The sequence below is a fragment of the Chrysochloris asiatica genome, unplaced genomic scaffold (genome assembly GCF_000296735.1).
Source record: "Chrysochloris asiatica unplaced genomic scaffold, ChrAsi1.0 scaffold00188, whole genome shotgun sequence".
Lineage (NCBI taxonomy): Eukaryota > Metazoa > Chordata > Mammalia > Afrosoricida > Chrysochloridae > Chrysochloris > Chrysochloris asiatica.
This window is the reverse complement of record NW_006408706.1, coordinates 4,146,339-4,167,640: the sequence shown is the minus strand read 5'-3', so window position 1 is coordinate 4,167,640 and position 21,302 is coordinate 4,146,339. Positions and strand designations below refer to the sequence as shown.

Here is a 21,302-nt window from a genome sequence, read left to right as displayed (position 1 = left end):
CACTTCAGCTCAACTTTCCAGTGCTTTCCAGGTGAAGAGACCCCTGGACACACAGTGGATCCCAACGCCCACAGTGCGTGCGTGCCCCGTAGAGCTTTGGTTCCCAACGTGGAGGGCGCGTAGACCAGGAAACTTCCTGCCGCGTCTCAATTCTTTATTTGATTATTTTCTTTTGAGAATTTTTTTTTTTTTTCAAGAAGCTGCTATGAGGAGTGAAGGGGAAAGATGAAGAAAGAGAAAAATGAAATTTGATGGAGAAGAATGACTCCTCCTTATTTTCCCGACGTCCCATCTGTTGAACCATCAGTTTTAGAAGAAAACGATTAAGTTTATTAGACAGGCTAATAGCTGCAAGAACAAGAACTTTCCTGGTGAAGACTCTCCACCAGCTGTTCTGTCTAGCCTTCTGTGTGCATGTGTGCGCTGGCAGCGCCTCGGGGTGCGTGGTTCTGCGCCCCGAGCACAAACTTGGACCCCAGTAAATGGCTCCTAGGGGCTGCGCGGGGCCGCAGTCTTCACCGCCTCCGCAGGCCTGGATCTGGCGGGGAAAGATGCTAGCCATGGGGGCGCTGACAGGCTTCTGGGTCCTCAGTCTCCTCACCTATGGTTACCTGTCCTGGGCCCGAGGCTTAGAGGAGGACGAGGAAGGGGCTCTGAGAGCTCAAGCTGGAGAAAGACTGGAGCCCAGGACAACTTCCACCTCCCAGCCCCATCTCATTTTCATCCTAGCGGATGATCAGGGATTTAGAGATGTGGGTTACCACGGATCTGAAATAAAGACACCCACTCTTGACAAGCTCGCTGCAGAAGGGGTTAAACTAGAGAACTACTATGTCCAGCCTATTTGCACACCGTCCAGGAGTCAGTTTATTACTGGAAAGTAAGTATTACTGCTTCTTTTGTTTATTTCTTGAAAAAACTTAAGTATTTCATTAAGATCCAGCTCCTAATTTAATGTTTGTTGTTGTGAAGTGCCGTCGAGTCGATTCCGACCCGTAGCGAACCTGTATAGGGTTTCCGAGCAGCAGCTAGTGAGCTTGAACTGCTGACTTTGCAGTTCAAACGGCCTTGCAATCTGGTGCATTAACCCACAGCGCCACATCAGGACTCCAGTTTACGGTAGTTAACTGGGGAAAAAAAAAAAAAAAATGAGGAAAAGTGAATGAATGGATTAGCAAATTAATGTGTGAATGATTTAAGGTATTGGGCCATGGTGAGTATTAAAATGAATACCCTGTTAATGTTCTGGAAAGTTTTTTTACCTTTTTCCTTACCCTCAGAGGCCACTCTGAAATGACTTCAGAATTTATAATGAGATCAGGGCTTGCAAACATTCAACCACCAACCAGAGATCTTTAGAAAGGCCTCCTATTCCAAATCTATTACAGTTTTTGAGCGTGTTCAGTTTTTTATGTGTCACAATAGAATTTGCAGAAACCATTACTAATATAGAATTTGCAGAAACCATTACTAATAAGAAAGACCAAACTATTTCTGGAATTCATTATTTGTTATTAAATCTATAATGTAATTATTGAATACTAATGTTATCATAGAGAATAGACCTAAGAAACAGATGGAAGTTTTTGTACATTATGACCAATATTAATTTGCCTCTGCTTGGATCTTTGATAGGTAACTTTCTTGTCAGAGCATCAATACATGGTACATATAATGGCAGTATTTAATTGTCAAAACAATATTCAAAATACAAGAAATTCGATAGTAAATGCTCAACATCAATTGAACGTCATCTGAAGTGTTCAGTTCCTGTTCCTCACATTTCTAGAGCTTTTCTAATTAACTTTTTTCAATGCCAGGTCTTCTAAATATTGTTGTCAAATTTTCATGTTTTATTCTATCCATTAAGAATGGAGCCTGGTGTGGCACTGTAAGATAAGCACTGGACTTCTAACCATACCGTTGGCAGTTCTAATTCAATAGGCACTCCTTGGAAACCCTGTGCAAAGTCGCTATGACTCAGAATCAACTTGATGGCACTTACTACTATAGTCATTAAGAATATAGGTTATGTCACTGATTTAGTTATTGCTGTATGTTGTCAAGTCGGGTCCAACTCTTAGCCACTTAGTACAAGTTTTCTAAAAGCAGCTGGTGGGTTTGAACTGCTGACCATGCACTTATCAGTCAGTGCTTATCCTACAGTGCCATACCAGGGCTCATTTAAACCCAGAGCTGGTTTGTTGTTGTTGTTTTTAAGTGCCTTCAAGTTGATGCCAACTCATAGCAACCCTGTATAGGGTAATTGGTTTAGATGTCCAAATTCATCCTGTGAAAGAGGAGAGTTGTGGGTCAAGCTACCATTTTACTAAGGCAGAAGAGAAGCATTTGTTGGTTTTAGTCATTGTGTCTGGTGATTTCAGTTGCAAGGAAACCTTGCTTTAGTGAAGTTGTTCTTGGAAATAGAAATTGTAAATGTAGCCAGTATCCATTGGAAAAATAAAGACTATTTTTTAGGAATCTTTGTCTTGTAGGAACTTTTGCTTACAGCATGATTTCCACTTCTTAGAAAACTGTCTCAGTTTACTATTACTGCCAGAAAGGGAAAGAAGAAGAAGAAAAAAAAAATCCCATCCTTCCCTTCTTAAAAGAGAGAAAAATAAAGAAATCTCATTGTACTTCAAAATAACTTTAAAGGTTAATTGTGGTGTAAGAAAGTCAGAAATATTGGATCATCATAAAGGAGGAAAATGTTGGCTGGAAAATAGCAAGCCCATCTGGTGGCTTGGAGGTCAAGTTTTTCATGTTTAATCAAAACTGCTCTTATATTTAGTTCATGAAATAAATACATCATAAATGCTTATTTAATTTCTTTTTGATTTATCAAATTTAGATTTACTCATATCACCAACATTATTTGGAAAGCATATGACTAAATTAATGACTTTATCTTTTACAATTATGCATATATTCAAAGTTTTTCACCAAACAATAACATTCAGTTTGGAAACGTTATCATTCACTGATAAACAATATAGGTTGTATCTCTTATTCTGAGTATTTAATAAAACAAAAGAGAAACTAAGTTGGAAATGATTCCTAATTTTTCTTTTTGCTCAAATATTGACTCTCCTGTACATCCAGTGTCATCAAACATATTGAGAAAATACCTTTTGCTGTTAATTTTTGCTGTTCAGTGCAACGTGTTATGTAACTGTTTTGTAGCCAAAAAAGTTCAAGTAGCTACAAAGGTTTGAGTGAAATTTCTATTTGAATAACACAGTTGAAGATGCTTTCACTTGTAGTCTTCCTTTTAGGCAAGTTGCTGGAAGGAATTACAATTTTCTTTTAATTGAACACAGACTAGCAGACAAAGTGGCTATGGAAGTCTAGTCCTGGACTTAATTTCAGTAATGTGGAGCCAGAAGAATATGGTCATTTGTCCTGGTCATGAGGACAAGTACAGTAAAATGCCCGTGCTTTCTGGATCCTAGAAAGCAATGAAAATCTAAGTGGACTGAATTATTTTTGGGGAAAATAAGTTACTAGAAAAGTGAGAATATTCAAATATCTCCACATTACAAAGAAGGCTTAACTAATTGAAGGGGAAGTTACTTTTGAGGATATTAACAAAACAGCTCCTCTCCCGATCCTTTATATTTGTTGGAGTCAAAATGTAGAATCTATTTACTTCTACTGCATAAATCTATAGCAAATTACAGATTTAATAATTTGCAACATTTAAGTTTGGCTATATTGGATATCAGTCATTTTGCCAATGAACTTTCATTGTGTGCAAAGCCTTGTATTATAGCCATGAGAAACAAACATGAAATAAACCCTAATCTCCAGAAAGTGATTCTCAGATTTGAGCATGCAGAAGAATCACTGAAAATTCTCCTTAAAATATACCTTTCCTGGCCAACCATTGATTCAACTTTTACATTACATTAATTAATGATCTTTTACATTAAATTCAACAGCAACTCAAGTGATGTACATTGATTATAATCAGGAATATTTGATAAATTTATTTGGTTTTAAGAAAAATTTACACACTTCTTGTCTACCTAAGGTTATGGGTCCAGTGAATTCATTCAGGCAATATTATTGAGGAAATCCTATGATAGCAGTTTAATCTGAAAAATTAAATGCTAAAAGTTGCCTTTTGGAAATCCTATAAAGGGTCGTTCTGAGTCAGAACTGTCTCAATGATGCTTAAAAACAACACCACATATGGTCCTTCTCGAAGAATAATTTGATTCGATAATGCATTCCTTCATCAACATAATAGGTACTGAGCTTGTAATTACTGGAAAACACTTTTGTGGCATGGGGAGACACTGGTGATTCATAGAAATTCTTCCTTTAAGGATCTTATGGGAAAGGAGAGACCGCAGATATGTACCAAATTACAGATATGGTTTCATATCTTCAGTGATGGTATTATGAAGAAAAACAAAGTAGGGTAGATGCAAAGAGAATGAGAACAATTTTTTTGTTTTGTTTTGTTTTTTGTTTTTTATGGAATGGTATGAAGGAACTTGAAGGGTAAGGGAGAAGTTATGTGAAGACCTGGGGAAACAACATCCCAGGTAGAGGGGAAAACAAAGTCCCTTGGCATGGTGAAGAGTATAAGACGGTAAATAGCTTTATAGCAAGAAGGGCAGTGGTTGAGAAGAATGGCGAAGAGAATAGTACTGGGAATAAGTTTACATAGACATATGACATAGAAGCTCTGGTAGCATTGTTGTTGTTGTTGTTGTTGTCAGGTGCCATCGAGTCATAAACAACTCGTAGCGACCCCATGCACAGCAGAACGAAACAATGCCCGATCCTGGGCCAACCTCACTACCGCTGCCACACTCGATGCCATCAATGATGCCACCTGCAGATCCATCTCGTTGTGGGTCTTCCTCTTTTTCTCTGACCCTGCATCTTACCCAGCATGACATCCTTTTCCAGTGACTGTTCCCTCCGGACAATATGTCCAAAGTATGAGAGACAAAGCTTAGCCATCCTGGCCTCCAAGGAGCACTCTGGCTGCACTTTTTCCAAAACAGATCTATTGGTTCTTTTGGCAGTCCATGGCACCTTTAGTATTCTCCTCCAACACCACACCTCAAAGGCATCAATTCTTCTACGATCTTCCTTATTCACTGTCCAGCTTTCGCATCCATATGAGGCTATTGAAAATACCATGGCTTGGGTCAGGCACACCTTAGTCCTCAAGCTGACATCTTTGCTCTTCAACACTTTAAAAAGTTCCTGTGCAGCAGATTTGCCTAATGCAATACGTCCTCTGATCTCTTGACTGCTGCTTCCGCGAGTGTTGATAGTTGATCCAAGAAGAATGAAGTCCTTGACAACTTCAATCTTTTCTCCATTGATAAGAATGTTGTTTATTGCTCCAGTAGTAAGGATTTTTGTTTTGACATTGAGATGTAATCCATACCGAAGGCTGTGTTCCTTGATCTTCATCAGTAAATGTTTCAAGTCCTCTTCACTTTCAGCAGAGTCCTCTTCACTGGTTTCAAGTCCTCTTCACTGGTAGCATAGTGGTAACAGATCGGGCTGCGAACTGCAAGGTCAGCAGTTCAAAACTACCAGCTGTTCCACAGGAAAAAGATGAGGCTTTCTGCTCCCGTAAAGATTTACAGCCTCGGAAACCCTGTACAGGGTCGCTATGAGTTGGAACCGACTTCACGGCACACAGCCACTACCACCATGACATAGGCCAAGTTTAGAATTTTGGATTTTATTCTAAAAGGCATACCAAATTTATGTCTTTTAGGGATTTATCTTATTACTTTGCAAAGACTAGAATTTAGGACAACTAGAGTGAAAGCAGGAGGACAACAGCTGTATGGAGAGATGAACAGTTATGGAATACAGGGTTAGTAGGGAGGGCATTGAGAAAGATAGCACATATATGCCGAGGACTGGCCTCAACACGGATGTTTGGTTCACGAGGTGGGGATATCTGGCGGCTATAAAGATATAGAAAGACACACAAGGACACAAAGAGAGAGACAAAGAGACACCCCGAAACCATAATGGATGCGGGATTGGCATCAGGCAGATCCTGCATTGCAAACATCTCAGCCATGAAGGCCGTAATATTCTGCATAGTAAACATCTTGGCTAAACAGGCAGTATGGTGGCAATGCTGGACTGAGTCCCCTGCATGCTGTAACGCACGCCTTGCCAGTCGTAATGCACATCTGGGTCAGTCCGTGCCTCCATTTTATTTAGGGGAGGTACTTTACACAAAGCTGGGCAGGACTAAGACAAGGTACAGCTAACATATGTAATTTTCCAGACATTCAGGCAGCTTTACATCGTACTTCGCAGGTTCGAATCTCACGACCGCAACTTGGTTTCTCAAGCTTAATTAACATACCTTTTAGCACCTAGCTTCAAATGGGGGAAGGAAACAGAGGATTGGGAGGATTCCCATTGTGTCGGCTGCTCAGACCAGGTTCTCCAGGAAAGGAGACGCCTGGGTGAATAGGGCTGCACCTGAAAACACTTTAGGGAGGGCAGTCCTATTGTCCTTAGAACAAATACTCGGGAAGCCACCCAATTTACTTTGACTGAATTCTTTGAGGGAAGAACTTTGCCTTTTTGGAATTTTACAGTCTCAGCTTTTAGGAAAATACTACATTTATCTGTGGATATCAGGGCTTCATGTATGCAATTAATAATAAACATAACTGAATACTAAGATGAAAAACAGTTTGCTATGTCTGCTAGGTGGCTAGAGTCTGTTCCTCAGAGCCTGTGGCCTGTACAGTCTGCAACACTTGGGCCCACAGGGCCTCGAACTCCTGACCGGGTCTGGACGGTCTGCAACACATATAGAGTAAAAAAGGCACAAATAATAGATGAATGTTGTTGCTGTTGTTAAATGCTGTTAGGTTGGTTTCAACTCCTAGAGACCCTATATAAGATTTCCAAGGAACATCTGGTGGGTTTGAACCTCTGACCTGCAGATCAGTTCTTATCCTACCTCGTCACACCTGGACTCCAATAGATGCCTAGATGAAAATTTTTAAAAAGAAAGAAACAATGTTTCCAGAAGCCTCATTTGACCTCTTTTTGAGTTGTCATTGTCCCACTTCTGGTATGGCCCTGTAGGGTCAGCACTGGACTGCGAACCATAAGGTGGGCAGTTTAAACCCACCAGCCACTCCTTGAAACCCCTAACAGGGTCACTGTGAGTCAGAACCGACTCAATAGCACTTAACAACAACAACACTCACCAAAGGTAATCATTCTCCCCATTTTTTAATAAATGGAGTTACAGAGAATGTAGTCTTTCATAATTAGCATCTTTTTGTAATTAAGTTTGTAAAATGTTTTCATGTTGTTGCCTGTAGATATAATTCTTCATTCTCATTACAAGTAGTATTCCTTTGTTTCAATATACTAGAATTTGTTTAGCCACTCTACTACTGATGGACATTTGGTCCATTTCCAGTGTTGGCCTGTTATGAATAGTACTTCTGTGAGCATATTTGCATATTTTTTTGGTGTATGCTTTTTTATTGAATATCTAGGATTAGAATTTCTGGATTATGAGAAGGTGTAGGTTCCATTTTAGTAAATTCTGTCCAACTGCTTCCCAAAGTGGTTCTCACAGGTTATATTCTCGCCAGCAATGTATGCAGAGACCTATTTGCTTCACGCCTTTGGCGCCATTTATTTTTGCTGTTTGTCTTGTTTTGTTTTACTTTTAAAATCATTTTGGTGATTATGTAGTAATAGAACATAATGACTTAAATTTGTATTTATTTCCCTGATGAGTAAATTGAGATCTTTTCATACATTTATTGACCATTTATATATTCTTTTTAAAGAATTGTCTATTTAGGTATTTTGTCCATTTTCCCATAATATGATAGCATTTTCCTTATTGATTTGCAGAAGTTCATTATATATTCTAGATGTCTCCTTTGTCAGATACACGTATTGCTGATGTCTTCTCCCTCTCTGTTGCTTGCCTTGTCAATTAACCATTAGTGTTTTTGCACGAACATGAGGGTTAAATTTTATCCAATTAAACTTTTAATTTTTTTGCCTTTTTACATCCTTTTTAAGAAATCAGTGCTTATCTCAGGGTAATAACCCTGGTCTTTCCACCCCAAAAAAATATTGCTTTATATTTATATCTAAATATATAATTTTTTAAACATTTTATTGTGAATTATGTGATAGTTTACATAGGAGAACATTAGTTTTACATTTATCTTGTCATATATCGTTTCATTGCCATGGTTACAATCCCCTCCAAACATCATCAACCAACCAAAGGGTAAAACCTGCAAGTCTGCCCTCCCATCCTCTCTGCCTCCATCTCAGGCATCACTGCTTCTCTGGGTATGGTCCCGCTCTCCGCTCTTCCCCCTTGATGGTCCCAGGGACCTCCACTCCTAGACTAAAAGTCAATTACTCCCCTCCTTGCTATAAAACATCTACCTTTACATTTATTTACAACCCTTACAATCAGTCCTGATAACAATTATTCACTATTGTATCACAAGAGACCTATCCATATTTCATTTCATCAGCCCCGCCTAGACAGGTTGGATACTACTCAGTGGAGATTACACCTTCCTTCACACCCTCTGTATCTAAGTTCCCTCTTGAAAGCTTGTAAATCAGTCACTTCTGCCTTTGTAGCACCCCCATTTTAGGTAGCCAATGTCCAAGTTGCCCATCCCTGTCCACTCTGTGTATGGAGAGAGGGTGGGAATGACCCTTGAGGTAGATTTTAAGATTATTTTTTTCTCTGTGTATTTACATTTGAAGGATCCCTGATGGCTCAATGGATTAAGTCTTGGGCTGCTAACCTCAAGGTCAGTGGATCAAACCCATCAGCTGCTCCTCAAGAGAAAGATGAAGCTCCTATAAAGATTTTAAGTTTTGGAAACCCTAAGGAGAGGTACACCTCTGTCTTGTAGGGCCTCTGAGTTGGAATTTACTCATCGGCAGTGGGTTGTTTTTTTTTTAATATACTTTAACCCACACCATTTATTTTAAACACCGTATTTTTCCTATTGCACTGCAGTGTTGTCTTTTTCATAAAGCATGTGAACACGCATGATCAAGTCTTCTTCTAGAATCTTTCTTATATTTGATTGGCTTATTGTCTATCCCTAGGTCTCTACCACATTCTCGTATATTAAAAGTGCAATTTGTCCTACTTTTTCTTCTTCAAAATTGCCTTGGTTATTCTTTACTAGCTTATTAATTTTAATATAAGGAGGGTGGAAAAGTGTGGGTGTACAGATGCAAATCCACTGCAAGATTTGGTCATGAGGTAGTTTTCTCCTGAATTTTACTTTCTATGTGAAATAATAAATGAGGTAATTCACTGAGAATGAGGATCTGGAGATTTAGAGAGTAAGATAGATATGAAATATTCTTCTAGAAGAGTGAAAAAGTGAATTGAGGGGAAAATGCAGTAAAAATACTGGCCAGAAATGAGAACCCACTTGAGGTTTGTGGTCATAAATTTAAACAGAGACCAGCCATTGGCTAGTTTGTTTTCCTCCCACCATTCTCAGGTGTGTGTGTGCAGAAGCAGCACAGTTGAAGAGGTGGGTTTAATGAAATTTGTGACTTTCCTAGATGAATAGAATTGTGGATCATAGACTCAACTTGGCAAGGAAAAGGAGAGGACTATAGGGGACTTTCATTTTGTAAAAAAGTGTTGAGATCAATGCAATGACTGTCAGGATGGAGTTGAAGAGAACACAACTGTAAATCTGAAAAGCTAAAATGATGGATGATGGTAAGGGCCATGTATGCTTAGGATAAGATTTTGCAAGTTATGCAGTTTTCATAAATGGTAAGGGAGTAAGTGCTAAGGTGAGAATGGAAACTTTGGATATGAGGAATGCAAAGTACTGAAAAGACACAGCATAGAATAAAGTGTTTCTGTGAATATTAAAATAATTCAAAATAGCGAAAAGTAGTAGTAATGATGACAGCAAGCCAGGTTCTGTTATCATCATTGGCTAAGAAATAAGTAAAATGCTTTAATATAGAAAAATAGTAAGTTTTATAGTCTGTTGCCCAGATTTTTCAGAGTTGAGATTTTAAAAGGAAATGGGACCCTACATTCTCTTGAAGTGCCTGTGGGGAATTAAGAGGATACCTGTGGTGTGTAATTAATTATTTGATATGTCTCTTCTAGTCTTGTCTAGCCACTCCAACACCATCTTTTCTTGATGGTGTTGTTGTTGTTAGGTGCAGTTGAATTGGTTCTGACTCATAGCAACCCTACACAAACACTGTCTAGTCCTGCATGATGCTCACAATTGTTGTTACACGTCAGCCCCTTGCTGCTGCCACTATGTCAGTTCATCTCTTTGAGGGTCTTCCTTTTTTTCTCGAATATGCTTTTTACCAAGCATGATAACCTTTTCCGGAAACTGGTCACTCTTGATAATATGGTAGAAGCGTGAAAGACAAAGTCTCATCATCCTGGTTCCTAAGGAGCAGTCTAACTGTACTTCTTCCAACACAGATTTATTTGTTTTCTGGCAGTCCGTGGTACTTTCAATATGCTTCTACAAAACCATGACTCAAATACATAGATTCTTCTACGGTCTTATTTATTCATTGTCCAATTTTCACATGCATATGAGGCTACTGAAAATACCAAGGCTTAGATCAGGCGTACCTTAGTCTTCAAACTGACTTCTTTGCTCTTGAACACTTGAAAGAGATCTTGTGTAGCAGATTTGCCTAATGCGATACCTAATTTGATTTCTTGACTGCTGTGTCCATGATTGTTGATAATGGATCCAAGCATAATAAAGTCTTTGACAACTTTAAGCTTTTCTTCTTTTAGCATGATGTTATTTATTGCTCCAACTCTGAGGATTTTTTGTTTTCTTTATGTTGAAGTGCAACCCATACTGAAGACTGTGGTCTTTGACCTTCTTCAGTATTTTAAATCCTCTTGGATTTCAGCAAGCAAGGTTGTATCATCTGCATATTACAGGTTGTTAATGAGTCTTCCTCCAATCCTGATACTATGTTGTTCTTCATATAATCCAGCTTCTAGGATTATTAGTTTAGCACACAGATTGAATTAAGAATGGTGAAAGACTACAACACCGGCACACACCTTTCCAGATTTTAGACCATTCAATGTTCCCTTGTTCTGTTCAAATGACTGCCTCTTTGAAGGTTCTTCAAGATTCATTTAAATGTTCTGGAAAACCCATTCTTAGCAATGTTATCTATAGTTCATCATGAGCCACATAGTCAAAAGTTTTTGTAGTCAATAAAGCATAGATAAGCATCTTTCTGATATTTTCGTCTTTCAGTCACGATCGTCTGAATCCAGCTTGAACGTCTGGGAGTTCTCTGTCAATGTACTATTGCAGCCATTTTTAAGTTATCTTCAGCAAAATTCTACTTGCAAGTGATATTGATATTGTCCAATAATTTCTACATTCCAATGGGTCACCTCTCTTTGGGATGAACGCAAGTATGGATCTTTTCTAATCAGCTGACCAGGTAGCTGTCTTCCAAATTTCTTGGCATAGATGACTGTATGTTTTTGGTGCTGCATCAGTTTGTTGAACAATTTCAATTTGTATTCCATCAATTCCTGGACCCTTTTTCTTAGCCAATGTCTTCCATTCTCCTTGGATTTTTTTCCTTCAGGACCATTGGCTCTTGATCATAGAGTGCCCATTGAAATGGTTGGACATCAATCATTTCTTTTTGGTACAGTGCATATTCCTATCATCTTGTTTTGATACTTTCTTCAGCATTCAATATTTTGTCCATGGAATCCTTCAATATCACAACCCAAAATGCGAACTTTTTCTTTAGTTCTTTCAGCTTGTGAAATGCTGTGTGTGTTCTTCCCTTTTGGTTTTTCAACTCCAGGTTTTTGTACATTTCATTATAATACTTGACTTTGTCTTCTTGAACTGTCATTTGAAATTTCTGTACAGCTATTTAACCACCTCAATTATTCCTTTTAGCATCTCTATGCTGTAAAGCAAGTCTCATAGTCGCTTCAGATATCCATTTTGGTCTTTTCCTTCTTAATGACCTTTTGCTTTCTTCCTGTATGATGTTCTTGATGTCATCCCACAACTCCTCTGGTCTTTGGTCATTAGTATGTAATGTATCACAACTGTTCTTAGAATGATTATCTCTATTCTACATTATGCTCCTATCCTAGTTTTGGCTGATGATATGGAACTTTTCCACTATCTCTTCCCACAGAGGTAGTCAGGTTGATTTCTGTGTGTTACATCTGGTAGAATCCAAATGTATAGTTGCCTTTTATGTTGTTTTGAAAAGGTATTTTTATGTTGTTTTAAAAAGGAATAAGTTATTGGTCTTTCAAAAGTCTAATATGGGATCGCCAGCATCATTTCTATCACCAAGTCTGTATTTCCCAGCTACTGATCCTTCCTTCCTCTCTGTTTACAACCTTTGCATTCCAATAACCAGTAATTATCAATACATATTTATCCCATGTTTTATCAACTCCAGACTTTGATAGAAGGTGGCAGAATTCTTCAATTTCATCAATATTGTCTTTGTAGTTAGTGCATAAATTTGAATAATAGTGGTGTTCCTTTTAGGTGTATGGATATTATCCTATCACAGACAGCATTATACATCAAGATAGATCTTGAAATGTTCTTTTTGATGATTAATGCTATGCCATTCCTCTTCATTTTGTCATTCCTTGCAAAGTAAACCATATGATTGTCTGATTCAAAATGGTGAAAGTCCGTCCATTTCAGCTCATTAATGCATAGGATATCTACCTTTTTATGCCTTGCATTTTGTTTTCAACAACTCCTAATTTTCTTCAAACATTCATACTTCATACATTACATGCTCTAATTATTAATGGATGTTTATAGCTGTTTCTTCTCATTTTGAGTTGTGCTGCAATCAGCAAATGAAAGTCTCGAAAGCCTTACTCCATTTCTGTCATCAAAGTCAACTCTACTTTGAGGAGGCTTCTCTTCCCTCCTCAAAGTAGAGTTGACTTTTTGTGTGTCTTTCAACCTGAGGGGCTTAACTTCAGGCACTATCCTGACAATATTTTGGTTCTATTCATAATGTTTCCATCTTCTGCCATTATATCTAGCAGTGTTCTGCTGCTATTCATAAGGTTTTCAGTGGCTAACCCTTCAAAAGTACTTCCCCTCTCCATTTACTTGTCTGCCTTAATGTGAAGGCTCGGCTGAAACCTGTCAATTATGGGTGATCCTGAGGTAATTAAAATACTAGTGGCATAACTTCAGCATCACAGCAACATGCAAGTTACCACAGTATGACAAACTGACATCTCTGAGATCCTTGTGGATTGAACTTGCTCAATCCAAGAACAGAAACATGTGAGACCAGAGGAGTGACAGAGGAGCAGAAGAAGAACCAAAAAGCGAGTACAAGACACACCAGTAACCTTCCTAGTCCACTGAGCATGTGAAGCTGAGTGACTTTGAGCACGAAGCTTGGTTATAGAGTGGGGTGCCACCAGGCACTGAAGGGGTGGAGCTAGCTTTGCTGACCCAAAGAAGGCCTTCAGGCTAAGGCTTTTGATTGAATGATGTGCCCTGTGGACATTCTGGAACAAATGTGCCCTGATCAGAACCATTCTCTGATCCTGTATCGTAACCTATTAACTTCCCTAATAAATCTCATAACTTTGAGTGGTATCTCAGAATTCTGTTGACCATTGCAATGAGGTTTGTAGGAGGAATTGTTTGGTGCTCACATATTTTTTGTAACATCTTTTGTGCTCTTGGCACTATGTTGATTGATATGTGGGACAAGACCAACCCCAAATTGAGAAAGTTGCAGGTCTTGTCAGCAGTTGGCTAGATCAATAAAGTGAAGGGGATATTTAGGGGAGGAACTAAGGTTATAGGGGGGTGGGTTATGATGAATGACAGACTTTCAGTAATAAAGGATTCATTGAAAGGTTTTAGAAATTTGGAGAGGAAAGAAATCAAATCATAGTAGAGGATATACAGACATGCAAAGACTAGAATCTGAGTTAAAACAATTATAGTGCGATGATTGAAGTTATGGTAAGGATTTAAATAATAATCGCTGAAAGGCACGGTAGTCTTTTTCCAGATGATTTCTTAGGAAAGGGTAGATTTTCAGGTTTAGTTATATTCTCTTTATGGATACTGGTTGATTCAGCCACCTGGTTGTCTGTATCTAACTCCTGGAGGCACATGGTATTGTCAGGTGCATAGTCAGGAGCTGTGGAGGACTGGTTAGGTCAGGGAAGACAGGTTTCCCGTAAGCCTCTTCTTTGCACTGCAATGAGCTGTTAAAGCAGTGGGGATAGGCCTTCAGAGGCTATAAAATATTGTTTGTAGACATTGAATTTTCAGTTGACTAAAAAGTGTAGCCAGAGTGCTCCTTGGATGCCAAGATGGCCTAAATTCGTCTCTCATACTTTGGACATATTGTCAGGAGGGACAATTTCCAGGAGAAGGATATCATGTTTGGTAAATGGAAGGTCAGAGAAAAAGAGGAAGACCCCCAACAATATGGATTGGTCAAGTGGCAGCATCGATGGACTCAAGTGTGGCAACAGTAGTGAGGTTGGGCCAGAATCGGTCAGTGTTTCATTCTACTGTGCAGAAGGTCGCTATGAGTCAGTGCCGACTCGATGGAACCTAACAACAACAACATTGTCCTCATGTTATAAATCATGAAATACTAACTAAATTTTTTCGGCCACTCTCATTGGAGAAAGAGTCAAAGAAGCTGAAGGGAATCAAAACCAGTTACTACAGAGTCGGTTCCAACTTGGTGACTATGTGTTGCAGAAAAGAACTGAAGTATATAGCCAGACCTGATACCTCTGTGTAAATTGTAACCATTAACTTATTGATTAGTAGCTGGGGACATAACCATGATTATTTTATTTCATAGGCATTTTTACACATTCACATTTATACACATATGCATTCATATGCACACACATTTTCCCTCAACTTATAGTTCAAATCTCAAGATCATTTGCAGTTTTTTGGTAGCTACTTCTTTTATCCAAGTCCTAATTGTAAGTAGAATTCTACACCCAAAGGAACTCAGTAAATATCAGTTACTAATAGTTCATTTATTGCACTCATAAATATTTGTTTAATATGTAAACTTTTCAAATATCTTAAATATTTAGGGTTAAGAGTTTAGAAGAAACAGGAGATTATTAACAGTCTTGCATTGTTTTTGGAAAAATGAATATAAACAAGTGACAAGAATGGCCTTTCAACTCCCCAAACATTCTTTTCAAAAAGAGTGTCTTAGTAGTCTAGAATATTCAATAAAATAGTTGCCCTTTCCTATTTGACCATCTGAATTTTTCTTATGAGTAGGATTATAGTCAATTAAGCAAGCTATTGGCACTCCATATGATCAAAGTTCTTGTCTTTAAATACATCCTTTTAAAAGACATGTTTTGAAGCGAATTCCTGTTCAGATCATTCTGTTTCTGTATTTCCTGATTAGCTGTATAGATGGTGGAGATTTACACAGGTGCAGAGGTTGAAGAACATCTTGTTTGATCCAAATGGCCTCTCCCAGAGATCAAAGATGGGGAGAGCAAAGGGGGGCTTGGAGTCTCAGCTTCTAATATAAGCTCAATATGAAAGCTTTCTTTATTTCAAAATTTTATGTAATTTAAATTTTTCCTACAGCCATAGTCTAGAATTAACTCTGATGTAATCTTTTTATGCAAGTATTTTACTCTGATATTGTTGTTGTTGTTGTTAAGTGCTGTCGAGTTGGTTCCGACCCGGAGCGACCCTGTATAGAGTTCCCGAGGAGTGGCTGGTAAGCTTGAAATTCCAACCATGCTGTTCAAACCAACTTTGCAGTCCAGTGCATTAACCCACAGTGCCATACCAGAACTCCTATAATACAGTTCAATCCTTAATTATCCTTATGGTATTTAGGTTTTCAGTTTTTTTATAATAAGTTTGGAATTCTTGAATCATTTATTTTTGGTGAGACTTTCCTTTCTAGTTGTTGCTTCAAGGTCATTTCACAGCATTATTTTTGCAAAGTTAGAAGATTTTCCCGTTGGTATGGAACCCCAACTCTGAATTTGCATTTTTCTTAAGATATCTATTTTTATCCCTTTAATTTGATATAACCTTCCCAAGCATAGCTTTGTTTTACTGTAATTGTTTTATAATTTTACATCTGAGAGATAGCAATTGATATTGTTATAGTCTTATCTGTAAAAACAAAATTTTCAGAATACATTGAAGATTTTACTTCATATTTTCTTCTTTACACTGTGTTTACATTTTTGATTTTATATTTTCACCAACTATTGATGGTGGTGGTTGTTATGAGCTGTGGAGTTGGTTCCAACTCATAGTAACCCTGTATAGCATTTCTAAAGCTGTAATTTTTTACTGGAGCAGAAAGCCTCATTTTTCTCCTGTGGGACAGCTGGTAGTTTCAAACTGCTGACCTTGAGATTTGCAGCCTGACTCATAACCACTATGCCACCAGAGCTCCTTCCCTATTAGGGAAAAAATGTACCTTAATCATTCAGGATATTGAATACTGCCATTATATATTTTAGATATTAAATATTCTCACATTCCCTAAAGTTTATACTTCTTTGTGTTATATTGCAAAGAAGTTTTCTACCTCTAATGTTTTACTCCCTCTTTCCTTTAACACATCCAACACATTTGCCACACTAAAAGATGACTCCCATTACATTAGCACCCTTGGCAAACTCCCTTCTTGAAGGTTCTCCACTGACTACCCGAGTGGGAACATAAATTAATTTTTACTGAGGGCCTTCCTTATGCTAGTCAATTTTCAGACATCCTGTCACTTGATCTTAATATCCATCTTGAAGGTGGAATATTTTTATTTTGGGAGAAAATAGTTATAAAATATTTAATGAATGTCTTCTTTTTATGGGTGATGTATGAACGTTTTAGAGGAAGTATTTAAGTCTGCCCTAGTCACATAGCTTCTAAGATACAGATCCTCTGTTTAAATGTACACTTGTGTGATTTCAAAACACTCTTGAAGTCCTGATCATTGCATTCATCCTTCTGTGGCAATTGCAAATACCTTAGTCCAGACTCCAAATAAATTTTTTCAGCCCTTTGTTTGTCTTCCTACCTTCAAACGTACAACACTTGTTTGTCAGTTTGTTATACTGTGGTGGATTGTGTTGCTGTGATGGTGGAAGCTATGCCACTGGCATTTCAAATACCATCAAGATCACCCATGGTAGATAGGTTTCAGCAAGAGTTGCATACAATGACAGGAAGAAGGGGAGGTAAACCACTTTTAAATGGTTAGACACTGAAAACTTCATGAAGATATGTGGAATATTGTCAGATTCAGTGGCCAGGAGATGAACTGCTCAGGTTGGAAGGTACTCAAAATACTACTAGGAAAGAGCTGCCTCCTCAAAGTTGAATTGACCTCAGTGATGTGAATGAAGCAAAGTTTTAAGGACCTTTATCTGCTGATGAGACACAACTCAAAATGGGAATCATCTGCTGCAAACATTCATTAGTAATTGGAACATAGAATGTCTGAAGTATGAATCTAGTAAAATTGGAGTCTGTTAAAAATTAAATGGAACACATAAAGATCAATATCCTAGGCATTTGCGAGCTGAAGTAGGATGGTATGGGCCATTTTGAATTAGACAATTGAATTACATGGTTTATTGAAGAAAAATGGCATTGTATTCATCATCAAAAAGAACAGTTCAAGATCATTCTTGAAGTACAATGCTATCTGTGATGGGATAATATCCATATGCCTATAAGAAAGACCAGTTAGTACCACTATTATTCAAATTTACACACCAGCCACTTTTAAATCCAGTGATAAATTTGATGAATTCTGTCAACTTCTTCAGCCTGAAATTGATTAAACATACAATCAACATTACATTGATAATTACTGGTGATTAGAATGCAAAAGTTGGAAACAAAGAGGAAAAATCAGTTTGCAAGACCAATGACATTCATTGCAAATACCTATTTTCAACAGCACAAAAGATGACTTTACACATGGCCCTCACCAGAACATTGTAAGGAAATGAGCAAAGTTAGAAAAACCAAATGGGAAGAATATGCTCAGCATATTTGGGTTGCAATATTGAAATTTTCTATATGCAAAATATTGTAACGTGAGGACTGCATTTTTTTCTTCAGTGTTTCAGCTTGAGAAATGCTGAGCATGTTCTTCCCTTTGGTTTGAAGTATTCTATGGTGTCCTAGGTGTGGCGCTGTGAGACCAAACACTGGACTGAAAGGTTGGTAGTTCAAGGCACTCCTTGAAATCCCTATACTGGGTCGCTATGATTCAGAACCAACTCAACATCACTAAACAATAATAATGGTCAAAATAAGGAGTCCTGATGTGATACTGTAGAATAAGAACTGGACTACAAAGTCTGTTTGACTGCAAGGTTGACAGTTCAGACTCACCAGCCACTCCTTGAAGACCCTATACAGGGTTGCTATGAGTTGGAACCATCTCAGTAGCACTAAACAACAACAATGGGGGGAAATGGTGTGACACTATAGTATAAGCACTGGACTGCAAAGTTAGTTTGACTGCAAAGTTAGTGATTCAAACCCACCAACAGCGCCCCAGAAACCCTTTGAGTCAGAACAGACTCCATAGCACTTAACAACAACATGGGCAAAATATTAAACGATATATGAAGCATCAGAAAAGTTGACAGAAATATAGTCACTGTGCCAAAAGGAATTAGTTAGTCAGTGTGCAACCATTTCAAGAGGTAGCATAAGATCAAGAATCAATGGTTCTAAAGGAAAAAGTCCAAGCTGCATTGAAGGCATTGGTGAAAAACAAGGCTCCAGGAACTGAGGAAATACAGATTGAAATATTTCAACAAACCCTCTTGTATATCTCAAGAAATTTGGAAGGCCTGGACTACCAGTTGGAAGAGATCATGTTTGTGCACATTCCAATGCAAGGTGACTCAATGAAATGAGGAAAACCATCAAACAATCATTAATATTACATGGAAGTAAGCTTTTGCTAAAGATAATTAAAAAATAGTTATAGTAGTACATGAACTGGGAGCTGCTAGAAATTCAAACCTGATTCAGAAGAGGGGATGTGGAACTAGGGATATCATTGCTGATGTCGTAAGAATCACGGCGAAAAGCAGAGAAATCCAGAAACATGTTTAATTATACTCTACTGATTATGCAAAAGCATTTGATTTTGTGAAACAAAACAAACTATGGATAACATTGCTAAGAATGGGTACTCCAGAAAACTTGATTATGCTCATGAGGAACCTGTACATCAACCAAGAGACAGTTATTCCAAGAGAACAAGGGAATGCTAAATGGTTTAAAACCAGAAATGGTGTGTTCCAGGATTATATCCTTTCACCATATTAATTCAATATGTATTCTGAATAAATAACCTGAGAAGTGGGATTATATGAAGTAGAACATGGAATCTTGGTTGACAGAAGATTTATTAACAACTTGTAATATGTAGATGACACAACCTTGCTTGTTGTAAGCCAAAAGACTTGAAATATTTACTGATGAAGTAATGAATGTAGTTTTTAGTATGGATTGTACCTCAGTGTAAAGAAAGCAAAAGTTCTCACAACTGGACCAATAAATAACATCATGTAAAAGAGTTGGCACAGTGGCAGAGCAATGGACTCAAGCTTAACAGTGATTGTGATGTTGGTGCAGTACCGGGCAGTGTTACTTTTTGTTGCACATAGGGTCACTGTGAGTCAGTACCATCTCATTGGCATCTAACACCAACAAAGAAAAAAATGGAGAAAAGATTGAAGTTGTCAAAGATTCATTTTTCTTGGATCCTCTATCAAGAAATGATGGAAGCAGCATGGAATCAGCAGTCAAGAGATCAAATGATGTATTTCATTGTATAAATCTTCTGCAAAAGTCCTTTGAAGTGTTCAAGAGTTAAGATGTCAGTTTGAGGACTGAGGTGAGCCTGACCCAAGTCCTGATATTTTTATGTATGTGAAAGTTGGATAATGAATAGAGGGGACCTTCGAAGATTTGATGCATTTGAATTATGGTGTTGGCAAAAAACATTGAAAATATCTTGGAATGCCAGACAACAAATAAATCTGGCTTGGAAGAAATACTGCCAGAAGACTCCTTAGAAGCAAAGATGGTGAGACTTTGTCTCTGATTCTTTGGTTATGTCAGGAAGGACCAGTCCCTGGAGAAGGAGATCATGCTTGTAAAGTATAGGGTCAACAAAAAAAGAAGACCCTCAACAAGATGGATTGACAGAATGGCAGCAACAATGGGGTCAAACATAACAATTATGAAGATGGTGCAGTGCTTCTTTCTGTTGTGCATAAGGTTGCTATGAGTCAGAATTGACTGGACAGCACCTAACAACAACAACAATAGTAACCCAAACTTTCAAATGCTATACTCTAGGAATGGATGACATTTGCCACTATTACTTGAATATATCTCATACTGACTTCTTGCCTTCTTTTACTCATAAAAGAATTCACACCTATCCCTTTTTGCCTAAATGTCAACCACTTATTTAGACTCAGCTGGAAATACCACCCTCCCATACAGCTTTCCATGATTCCTTAGCCAGAAATAATTTATCCTAACTATGGTCTTGTAAAATTATTTCTATATCTATCTTATTATGCATGATTTTCCACCTTGTTCACAGCTATTACTGTACTTCTTAACTCCCTTGCTTGTTCTCTTGTAGTGAGACTCTGATTTATAATCTTCATAAATCTCACAGCACCCAGCCCAGTGCTTTGTACTAATAGGCAGTCATAAATATGTGAGGAATAAATGTACGAACAGATGAATGAATGATTATTTCCCTCTGGCAGGCAGTGTGATAGTGTATAAATAGCACAGACTTTATAGTGAGGAAATCTAAATTATCTTGCTAATTCCACCAACAAATTACTGACTATGACCTTGAATAAGTCATTTAATCATTCAGAGACTTCATGCTTTCATCTGTAGAATAAGGATAATGATAATATTTACCTCATCAGCCTCAAAAGTTATTCCATTGACCAACTGAGGTAATGTATATGAAAGTACTTTGAAAACTTTAAAGTATAATAGTTATTAAGTCAAACAGTCTTATAAAGTTAGAACTATAGCTTTGTAATGTTTAGTCATACGTGAAGTTTAAAAGAAATGACTATTTGTTCTTTATAAAAGCTTTCTAAGATTATAGTCACATTTCTCTTCAAATTTCAGTCTTCCAGTACACAGTTAAAATTAAATGTCTTTATATGAATGTGG

The 21,302-nt window shown here is 37.8% G+C and overlaps 1 protein-coding gene across 1 annotated transcript in view; it reads left to right on the top strand.

The window, feature by feature from the left end:
• The first annotated feature begins 200 nt into the window (after positions 1-200).
• The window catches only part of ARSJ (arylsulfatase family, member J), a 162,330-nt gene continuing 141,228 nt past the window's right edge, over positions 201-21,302 (top strand). The window contains exon 1 of the mRNA XM_006872250.1: positions 201-880. Coding sequence (XP_006872312.1) covers positions 483-880 — 398 coding nt within the window. The 5' untranslated portion in view covers positions 201-482. The remainder of the gene's footprint in view (positions 881-21,302) is intronic.